The 11,292-nt window shown below is 43.4% G+C and overlaps 1 protein-coding gene across 3 annotated transcripts; it reads left to right on the top strand.

The window, feature by feature from the left end:
- Positions 1-484: 484 nt before the first annotated feature.
- samd1a (sterile alpha motif domain containing 1a) lies at positions 485-11,127 on the top strand. Of its 3 annotated transcripts, none has more exons than XM_073494485.1 (7): positions 485-1,059; positions 3,931-4,288; positions 5,459-5,595; positions 5,707-5,770; positions 8,348-8,429; positions 8,753-8,867; positions 9,801-11,127. In XM_073494485.1, the coding sequence occupies exons 1-7, from the start codon at positions 697-699 to the stop codon at positions 9,945-9,947; spliced, it is 1,266 nt and encodes a 421-aa protein (XP_073350586.1). In that variant the 5' UTR covers positions 485-696; the 3' UTR covers positions 9,948-11,127. The 3 variants fall into 3 exon arrangements, with proteins under 3 accessions (XP_073350586.1, XP_073350585.1, XP_073350584.1); XM_073494484.1 differs by having other exon boundaries at positions 5,456-5,595; positions 5,710-5,770; XM_073494483.1 differs by having other exon boundaries at positions 5,456-5,595.
- Positions 11,128-11,292: the final 165 nt, after the last annotated feature.

The raw sequence follows: 11,292 nt of genomic DNA, 5'->3' as shown, positions 1-11,292 counted from the left end.
AGGCAAATGCTTCACAGATAACTTTGTAATTTTAGGACGGCATAAATTATAGGTATGTTAAAAAACCCAATTGAAAATTGCTCATTTACAAGCTTAAGACATTTTGTGAATGTCTTACCATATATTTACTGAGGTAATCAAACCATTAACACTGTCAGAAAACAAATAATAATACTTTTATTGTCTACTTAATTAATTATTTCATAGTTTTGTGTTGTGATAGGGCAACACATGGGGCCCAAAATTCCCCAGCTAGCCTCTGGGTCTTAAACCCAAGGCTCATGTTTATAGTCATATACGCTTAAAAAGGACTGTGTATATTTAAATGTAATGACTCCCTCTCAGCCTTTAAAAGGTACATAAAATTAAATAAATAAATATTAAAAAAAAACACCTTTTGCACCCATGTGGCGCACACGGGCCCGGGTGCGCGCCCTCGTCCCCGTCCCGGACTGCAAATACCACCTTAAAAAGCCCTCTCGAGTGAAACTTTTCCCTGCAACTCCGTCGGTCCACCTTAAGCGCACACGCAAACGCAGGAGGCGTACAGCGAGGTTTCCGCTTCTCAGTTGGGCTCGGACCGCGGCTCACGAAAAACACCGTGTGTAACGCACAAGGTTGACGCACCAAGGTAAGGAGAAAAAAAAAAAGCAAAAAGAAAGCGAAGCAACCGAGCAACAAAAAAAAAAAAAAAAGATGTCTGAATCCAAGTACCGCGAGTGGATCCTGGACACTATCGACTCGCTGCGGTCGCGAAAAGCCCGGCCGGACTTGGAGAGGATTTGCCGAATGGTCCGGAGACGACACGGGTCCGAGCCCGACCGAACCTGCGCAGAACTGGAGAAACTGATTCAGGAACAAACCGTGCTGAAAGTTAACTACAAGGGCTCCATTTCTTACCGGAACGCCGCCAAGGTTCAGCGGAGAAGCAGAAAAAAGGACGATGGCTCGTTGGCGACGGCTGCGAGAAGGAGCGCGGTGGAAGAAGCGAGTCATTCCGACCTGAGCAACGGGGACAGCGCTTTCGGTCCCGTGGACCCGGACGAGGAGGATTTGGAGGTATGTTGAGATTGATGCGAGGGACGGAGGAGGAGGAGGGATGTTGTCTCATTGTCACATCACATGTTACCAAAATTAACAGGTGGAGATAAAAAAAATTAAATAAAAAAGCAAGGCACGGGCAGTGTGTGGTGTTGCAAAGAGAAAAACGTCCTTTTCTCTGTGTGTGTCTGCCTGTGCGTGTGTGTGTGTGTGTGTGTGTACACGGGGAGTGGTGAGGGGAGTGATTTGCAAGTGCACCCAAAAAACTGCCGCAGACGGGGAGCGGCGGTTGGACCTCGCTCGAGCGCTACCGAGGAGAAAAAAAAAACAGAAGGTGCGCGTGGAGTCAGAGCGTGGCTCGTTTCACGCAGCGGAGAAGTTTAAGCGGGGCGGGCGGGGGGGGGGGCGGAAATAAGAGACGGGGAAAAGTTGCACCGTCCTGCCCGTCCGCAACAACCCGAGCCACCATTATCAAGCAGCAGAAAGCGCTTTTCGAGCCCCAAACTCGGCGTTGAGCGGAGGGGAGGAGGCGGCGGGAGGCGGGGGGGAGGGCTCCGGCAAGCTAGCGAGGCACGAGAGGAGCGTTGGCCGGAAGCGGAGCGAATCCGCCTCCAGAATAAAAGCGGCGACGCACACCGGCGTGCCGTTGAGGGTTTTATTTTTTAAAGCCGGGGCCGGAAATTCACGCGTTTATTGTCACGGGCTTGTAAATGTGGGAGTGGGTGAAGGAGAGGAAAAAAAAAAAAAAAAAAGTCTGAAACACCGCGGATGTAGGAGCCTGACGGGGGACGCTGGGACATTGTTGGTTGTTGATTGTTGTTTTGTTTGTTGTTTTTTCCCCCCCTGACAGAAACGAGCACGGACATCTCAGGCGACACACTAAACGTCACCAGCTGCATACATGTCCCGACACATATTTTGTCTGCCCGCGACGAGATTTCACCCCCTTTCCCGTCTGACTTTAAGATCTGCCCATCACTATGTTTTGTCCCGCACAAACCCGCATCCAACACGATTAAAATCGACGCTAAAGTAACTCACAATAAAGCTACGATCAGTTCACGCGTGCAAACTGCATCTGTTTTTCGACTGATGGACGATTTGCCGACGCAGTGCATAAAGTCGAACCCCTAGATCCATTGTCGGACACGCAAAGCCAAGCCCGGTCACGTCTAATGCTTGGTGTTGTGGCCTCTCTCTCTCTCTCTCGTCCCGCACGGCCCCATGGCATCACTTCTGCGTGTCTGGCAAACTGCATGTTGACAGTATTTTTCGGAGGGAGCCACATCACTGCGAAGTACTGAAATGCGTGCGTGAGGCGGTAACACTGTGAGACCCGAACTAACGCAAAGCGACCGCAAACTGTTCGTCCACGACAGCAGGCGGATGCTCTCTATCCGATTTGGGTTAAGCTGAGATCAAATTGACTTTGTTCTCTGAAAGGCTTGTGTCACTACAAAAAAAACATAATAAAACGAGTGCGTGTGGATACTTGGAGACTGTGCTTTCTCGGTGCTTGTTGTCCAGGTTTTTTTTTTTTTTTTTTTTTACCTGAATACGAGGGTCACATTTAGACAGTACCGTGTCCGATAACGGACTCATTTCGCGTTACTCTTTCAGTCGCTTTTTTTCCCCCCACTGTTCATCGTTGACCCGGTGCAAAGTCAAAGTAGACGAGGTGATCGAGGCGATGTTGTTCGCTCCGATCGGAGTGCAGCGTTGATAAGCACGTCGAGTTAAAGCTCGGGGTTTTTTTTTTTTTTTCTTCTTCTTCTTTACCGCGGCTCGGCTCGGCTCGGCTCGGCTCGGCCCGGGAAGCGCTCCGTTAAAGACCTCAGACACAATGGCGAGGTCTTTACCGCGGCTCCCAACTCCATGCGCACTTTGGAGGAAATTTGAGAGAAACCTCCCCCCCTCCCCTCCACCACCTCCCCGCAAAAAAAACGCCTCCCATCGGCCCTTTCTGTACTCCCGTCTGTTAGAATTATCAATCAAGCACAGGCCTGCGCGGCGCGGCGCGGTGCGGGGCGGCGCGGGGACGCACCGAGCACATCGCCCTGTTTAATGTGAGCCGAGATGGAAATCACGCAGGGCTGAGAGCCTCGGAGGAGGAGGAGGAGGAGGGGGCATGGTGTTTTTGTGACCGTGTCTCGGTGAAAGTTATGTGAAATGCAGTGCGATGGGTGAAAGCCATACAAGCGGCTCTTCTCTCAGGAGTGGGGCGGGCTTTCGTGCGCTCTTGTGCTCGACTGCTGGGTCTTGGACACGCAGTCGCACACAAGGTAATTTTTTTTTTTTTTTTTTTTTGTACTCCGGGCGCCATCGACTAAAAAAAAAAAAAAAAAAAAAAAAACCTCACCGAAAGGAACGAGTGCGTATGTTAAAACTAGTTACATGCAGTCAGATAACCTAATATACAAGTGGAGACACGTCTGAGGTGTAAAGGGCTTCACACAGTCTGTCTGCGGAGTCAACGCTGCACCGCAGGAAAGGGACGGAGGCATTCAAAGGCAATAATTTACTACCACAGCGGTCAAATTGCGACATCTGTACGAGCGTGTTTTCATGTGACACGCTCAGCCTACAATTAGTCCCCCCAGTCATGACTACAATCCCCGATAATCTTTTTTTAAGTTGTTGTCAAATAATCAACTTAATTGTGGATATTGGCTTTTCTTCCACCGAATTAAATGTTTCCTATCAAGCTTAATGTCCACATTGATCCCCAGCGAAGATTAGTATTTACTTGTGATGTGTGACGTTTGTTTAATTCTGCACCCACCATAGATTTTTTTTTAAGTATTGTATCATGTCATAATCACTATAGATTACAATCATACATACAGTAGGATGGGGATTATATGTTGCACCCGTGCTTCTGCTTTGCAGGCTGACACCTCAATGGCTATGGACACAGACAGTAATGCTGATGAGGAGGGGGCTGATGAGAGCCGGGATGGGCAGGATGGACCCTCTCCCGGCTGCACGTACGAAGATGCCCCCGTGCTCTGTGCCGCTGTGCGAGCCGCCGTCTCTGCCCCCTGCTCTCCCTCTGGCACTCGGCCTGGCCCCGGCCCCGGCTGCAGCCCTGGCTCAGGTCTGGACTCTGTCTCTTTCCAGAAGGCTGGTGAGAGGCCCAGCTCCTTGCCCCCCTCCAGCCCCAGGGCCCTCACACACAATGACTGGGCCTATCATTCTGCTGTCTGCCCAGCGGAGCGCCAGCACCCAGGAATGCAGAGAGACAAAGGTATTCACACAGTCTAATGGAGCACTCAAATATTGTTTCATGTGCGAGCTTGATGCTCAGCTTTGTATCGGATATGAAATGGGGATTGGAGATGGATGGGTGACGTGGTTGTTGACAGTAGAAAGGCTGTTGTTAGTGTAAGATAGACACAGAAAAATGAAAAATAAAATAATGTCAGGCTGCAACACATGGTTATTGTTATGGTCAGTTAATTTGCTGATTATCTCCTTGTTTAATCGATTAGTTGTTTGGTCTAGAAAATGGTGAAAAATGTCGATCGGTGTCTCCCAAAGAAACAAAGTCTTGTTTTGTCCACAACCCAAAGATGTTCAGTTTACTGTCATAAAGGAGTAAAGAAACCAGAAAATATTCACATTTAAGAAACTGATATCAGAGACTTTTTCTTTCCTAAAAAAAAATTAGTCAAACTGAAAATAGTTGTTCATTAATTTAAAGGGTAACTCCACCAATTTAACACATTAAAGCGTTCTTACAGCGAATAAGTAGTATAAGTAGTATACAGTCTTTGGTAGCTTCAGAGGAAGCTGCATGTAATCTGATAAATTGCTTCCAGTCACTGATGTGGCTAAGTTGCATTTTGGGTAATGTAGGCACCAGATTTTGGAAAGTGACCGCTGGTCTGTATTGTACTGCTATAACACTGTTGGACTCACTGTGGACAGAATATAAACAAGGGATCAAAATCTTCACAGCAGAACCAGAGATAATGCCCTTTAATTCAACGCATTCTTCTTCCTTTTCAAAACCTGGCTCCTACATTACCCACAATACAATTTAGCCCCTGAGTGACATCACTGGAGGTTATCAGTTTATCAGTTTATCAGATTAAGGATTGCAGCTTCCTCTGGAGCCACAAAAAGCTTCATACTACTTTTTTAACATATGCAGTCGTACTGCCCATGACCTGTAAACACACTTACTGTGTAAAATTGGTGAAGTTACCCTTTAATCGTTGTCAATCTGTTGAATAATTGTTGCTGTTCTAAAACAATGTATTTCAAAGGCCTAGTGATGTCATCCTGCAGTAAGAAAAATATCTTTAAGATGCATTCATTTGATTATCACCAGAAGTTACCAAGAATAACGTCGCGTGTGACAGTCTGGATTATATCAGCATGTAATGTAAATTAATCTCTGTGTTCACAGCAGTCACAAAGCCAGCAATCCTCTCTGTAACCACCAGCCCTGGTCCTTTAAAGAACAACGTGAAGAAAGAAGATGGAGGCAAGGTGGAGGATAATGGCCTCACGTCTGATCAGTTGGTACCAGACTATGCAGCAGGACTGGTAAATGGCCTTACGTGTCAAACAACCCCACCTGTGTGTCTCCTGCTTCTTTTATTTGTCTGCTTCAGACATGACATTTTTTGTTTGTTCTGCTCCGTCTTGTTTGGCCAGCAGGATGAGACCAAGAATGTATCCGATGGAAGACCACAGACACTCTCTCTGCCATCTGACAACTGTGAGTAACATACTGTCTTATTATCTGTTTTTTAAAGCCTCTGTTCAGACTGCATCTGTTTTCGCAGGGACCAAATTGATCACCAGAGTGCTCTTTCATTTTGGGAAATGGTTTCTAAAGAGACGCACACATGTTAAGGGAGTCAGCTCATGAAAGTGTGCGTTTCAAATACCATTCTGGCTGTTATTTGGCCTCTTTGATTGACTTCTGCCTTGAGGCCAGTTTAAGGTGTTTTGAATGCTTGACAAACTTGTCCGGCTACCTTGCATCCAGGTGGTGCTCACTTTGACTGTTAAAAGCCATCTTTCAAAACATGCGGCCCCTCTGCACTAATGACAGTGGCTTGTGGAGGTGGACATTTGACAGTTTGATTCAGTTCTGAAGTTGATGCATCATGTTTTCTAGGCAAGAAAAATCACCACACAACCATGTCATACACACTCAGCTGCCAAGCTGGCAATTTGAATGGCTTTTATGAGCTGCTTGGCAGATAGTGTTTTTGCTTAAAGGTGACTCTTGAAGGGACAGTTCCCCTCAAAATAAAACTACCTCTTACACTGTGTGCTATATATTCATCCAGATTGTTTGGGTTTGAGTTGGCGTGTTTTGGAGATTTCAGCAGTAGAGATGTCTGCCTTCTCTTAAATATAATGAAACTGGATGGCAGTTGGCTTGTGGTGCTCAAAGCACCAAACACATGCATACGAAAAACTAGACAGAAATGTCCCTTTCCAGAAATCATGACCTGGTTACCCATGATCTACAGACTTTTGTCGTAAGCAGTTTCATGGAGAAACAAATTTTCTTTCTACTGAGACACACTGTATCATTGTGCAGAAGAAAGTGTTTCTAATCATGGACAAGGGGTTCGTGCTCGTGACAACTTAGCTTAGTTAGCTAGCCTCTCATCCTTGAATAGATGAACACTCTGCTTCTGTGCAGTGATACGATTGGTGGTTGTTGTTTGGTAGAGAGAAAATAGTTCCTCCATGAAACTGCTCACAGTGGATTATCTTGAGTAACCGGGTCATGATTTCTGGACAAAGACATTGCTGTTTAGTTTTTCAAATGTCTTTCTTGATGCTTTGAGCACCACAAGCCCTCCAGTTCCATTATATTAGAGAGAAGGCAGACAACTCTATGGCCGATATCTTAACGTTAATCGTGTGTTTGAATGGATAACATCTCCCATATGCATATTTTTCTGGTCTCTTTACCTGAGTCGCTAAGCTTGACATTACAAAATTGTGACTGGCCATTTTCAATGATGGTCCTGGAGCAACATTAATTATGATGTTCCAGGAACAACAACAACACGACAATATCAGATTCTGCTAATAGCACCACAGGTAAGAGGAAACATGTGTTTTTGATTTTAGGGTGAACTGTCCCCTTTAAATAATCCAGAAAAGGTCTTATCGTTGTATTTTATGGTATGCGTGTGTTTGCCGATAAGCAAGGCAACATAAAACCTTCAGATTTTTGTGTGGGCTTGATGAAAAGTAAAGGTAAAGTTCCCATCCACCACCTCAGAGACACATGGTTTGATCCCAGTCGAGCTTCCTCTAGCTTGCTTTTGTTTATACCAACAATTTTGATGTGTTTGCAATGGGATGCTTACAGCAGTTGTTATTTGAAAATCTGAAATGTGACTTTCTGGCTTTTAATGCAAGAGTGTCTTTTTATATTTTACCTCCTTAGTGAGACATTAGTTCAAATATCTAATGTAGCATAACAGGAATAAACAACACCTAAATGTTTTTACCACCGCACAACTACCATTGCCACTGTTCACTGTCCTTGTGCTGGGCCTGGAAATGGTTTGTTCAGAAAGAGCAGTACCGTCTAAAAATGTGGGCCCTCTCATGCGTCACATGCATGAAGACAGTTCTGCCAGAATCCCAAGAAAGTGGGCTGGGACTGTATAGTGTTAGTGCTGTACCAACACTCATTCACTGTACTGAACCGTGAAGAAACTCTAATAGAAAAACATACTGTACCGTGACAGTAGAGACCTCAGTGTGACATTCTAGTACCATGGGAAAAGGCATCACTTCCATTTCATCACAACGCTGCTGCTGTTTGTTCAACACTACCGAATGTGAATTTTTGCTGTGCACATTGATGCAGATTTGGGAAAAGTTAGAACCATGGTTCTCATATAATCACTTTTCTTTGGTCCCACAGTGACTCGTATGAACTGAGCTTCCCTTTATTTGCCCATTTTATGTTTATTACTAAATTTGTAGTACCTCAGTTCAGTTTTTGTAAATGATTTGAGGCCAAAAGGAAGACGTGCTTTAGCCGTTCGCTGCAAATGTTTCTTCAGGTATTCACACAAGAAATAAGAGGCATGATGGCTTTTGATGTGAAATTAACAGGCACAGATGATTTTGACGATCGCTTGGCACTGTTGCGTTCTCACTTTTAAGGACAAGATAGATGCTGAAGTGTTCCTCTTACATGTTGTCAAACTGACAGATAAAATAGAAACCAGCTAAATCGATTCAATCTGTTTTCCACTGTGATAATATTTGCTGAATATTTGAAATACTTTTGCTTCCATTTTGTTCACAGGCACATTTAAGAATAAGATAGAGATATCCTCCTTCACAGCTGCTGAAGACACTCTTCTGAATGGTGGCAAAGGTGATGAAATGTGAGTATCCTGTTATTAAATTAAATTCACTACATACTAGAAATGCTTTTTACCAAACTCCTAAGATCATGTCCCTGCTCACTCTACAAGAGTTTAATACACCTCTCTTGACTTTTATTTTTTTAAACGATAGCCTTGAATAATTAATTTACATGTTTCTGATGTACAAGCTCATGTTTTAAATAATTACTAACCACACAGACGGTCACCTAAAGGCAATCAAAGACAACAACAAACTGAGACAGTACCTGCTGAAGAGAAGTCACTCTGTTGTCATATATTTGATTACTTTATTATGTTTTTTTAATCTGATCTTCCTCCAGCTCTGTGAAGAAGGAGAAGATGAGCCAGAACGTGTTGCAGTGGACTGTGGCAGATGTGGCCAGTTACTTCTCGGCTGCAGGCTTTCCAGAGCAAGCTGTGGCCTTTCGAACACAGGTGAGTGCACCACCACAAAACAACCACAGAGGGCGCTACACGTTCACAAAAAAAAGCCAGAGATATCTCAAAACCCAGGGCCTTTTAGAGGCAGTTAAAGATTGAATAGGGTAACAGATATCACAATGAAACTTCCCCTGTTGATTACTTACATTAGGACAATTATTTTTTTTGTATTATAAGTTTTCTGTATTTTTATTTCTAAATATGCAGCTTATGCATTGTCTAATTAAAGATGCACTAATTTGCACACAGTTCCTGAAGAGAAATCTGAACATTATGATAAAGCCAAAAAACTCTTGCTTTAGTTTGTTGACATATTTCAGTCAAATGTTTTTAAAGATGAAGTTTCAGATATCTTTTGTTATAACTCCATAAATCAGAAAATACCGTCAACAGCCATAAAAAATTTTTTTTCCAATTTTCACCATGTTTTTAGGAATAAAATAAAACCCCTCTCTAAAAACCTTCACATTATAGATATGGATACAACTGGAAATTTCAGTGTATGTTGTTGCTACTGAAGTACAGATTTTTTCCTGCTCAGTTTGAGTTTGAGGATTTTGAGAACGATATGTAATGTTGAATTCTATACATTTTTGGGCAAAAATGGTGAAAAGGGTTTATAGTATGTCACTATGAAACTTCAGTTGATTTCTTACCATTAAGACAATTGTTTCTTTGATATATATTACAAGTTTTCTCATAATATGTGTTGATTTGCTTCATGGTAAAGGCTGCTAGAAGAGAAAACTATCCGTCTTGAGATCACATGATTTTAAGGTTTCAACAGCTTACTTAACTTTCAGCACGGGTGTCCTGGTGGCTGTTTAATAATTATATTACATTATTTACATAAAATAAAGATATTAAGCATTCAGAACATCCCTTCAGGACCCAATGAGCGAAGCTAACTTTCTCTCTCATCAACAGGAAATTGATGGGAAGTCCCTTCTCCTGATGCAGCGCAGTGACGTGTTGACCGGTTTGTCCATTCGACTCGGCCCTGCACTAAAGATCTACGAGCGGCATGTAAAGGTGCTGCAGAGGACCCACTTCCTGGAATTTGAAGACCTCTGACGTGGTGGTTCACGCGATAGACAGACAATGCTGCATTGACACAAAACGTGCATGCAGTGCCCTCTCCCATCTGAACCCACCTTCATATACAGAATATGTAGAGGGTGAGTGGGGGGGAAGGCTGCGGTGGAATTAACTTTCACTGTGAGAATGACCAGAAACTGAAAGTCAGTCATCCTACCTCTCATTATGGTCTTTGGTTTTCAAATGGTTTTCATTTCACCCACGTGGCCGTTCGATTCCGTTGTCAAGGGACTATACCCCTTTGTTCAGAGTGTGTTTAAAGTGGAAAAGCAGTGACCTTTCTGCAAGAGTAAAAGATGGATGATGCAGCCACTGAAGGGGACTGAGCCCTGCAGCAAGTGGACCTTCGATGGGCTTCTGTACCCACAGAGACGTGACTGCTGTGGGCAAAGTGTTGTCACAGTTTTTGGGTCCAGAAGAAAATATGTTCGCTGTGACTCTAAAATTTCTTCCTGCATCCTCTCTTATTATGGTACCTTCTGTTTTTTCCAGTTTGTAAGTCACACAGTTAAACATAACGCACATGTGTTGTGCTTTTTCCTTTTTCTCATGTGATGAGTTAAATGTCATCTAAGTGCTGGGGAAGTCAGACTATCGACATATCTGCATCACAAGTCTGATTCCTTACTTATCATGCCACCAATAGCTGCTGATGTTGGATTATGTCTTCAGCGTCTCTGTTACACTGAGATATAACCAACATGATATACTACTACCTGCTGGCAAGGCAATATGTTGCATTTTTTTCCCTTTTTCTATCTTGTTTAGATCTGACTGTGTTCCAACTTAATACAGTTGCATTTATGGGAACAATTACAGATAGATGTGACCAGGAAATGTGCAGCATAATGGAATTTCCTTTCATACATAAGCAAAATAAAGTAATAAACTTGGGAAAATGTTATTGTAATACTGAATTTATTGTTTCTAATTTAATGCAGCTGCTCAGTGCCTGTTTACAGAGCAGATATGTTGATCAAATGCAATATTTTTGTCGTCATCCATTTATAATTTGTTCAGTGTTTCGGTCTAAGTCTGCCTCTTGAATTGTAACATTCCATGATGTAGTCTACATCTCCAATGTATCTCCTCCCTTTTTATCTGTAACATTGACATTTCTTCCAGAGCCACAATAAAGCTCCTGTCTCTCTGTTCAGTCACTTGTTTTGTGATGGTTTATTACACTTATAACAATAATTAGCTTACAGTGTACAGCCTAGTGTGAGGACAAGTGCAGGCCCTCTTCAGTCTCGGTCAAATATTGTAAATATGGGCTGCAACTAGCAAATTATTGTCACGATCTATTAATCGATTAAAAAAT

The sequence above is a fragment of the Pagrus major genome, chromosome 23, assembly GCF_040436345.1.
Source record: "Pagrus major chromosome 23, Pma_NU_1.0".
Lineage (NCBI taxonomy): Eukaryota > Metazoa > Chordata > Actinopteri > Spariformes > Sparidae > Pagrus > Pagrus major.
The sequence above is the reverse complement of the archived record's forward strand: the minus strand, read 5'-3'. Positions and strand labels throughout refer to the sequence as shown.

Coding starts and splice junctions, on each gene's coding strand:
- samd1a (XM_073494483.1), top strand. CDS start 697: ATGTCTGAATCCAAGTACCGCGAGTGGATCCTGGACACTATCGACTCG. Junction 4,289..5,455: donor AGGAATGCAGAGAGACAAAG/GTATTCACACAG, acceptor CTGTGTTCACAG/CAGTCACAAAGCCAGCAATC. Junction 8,430..8,752: donor GGTGGCAAAGGTGATGAAAT/GTGAGTATCCTG, acceptor ATCTTCCTCCAG/CTCTGTGAAGAAGGAGAAGA.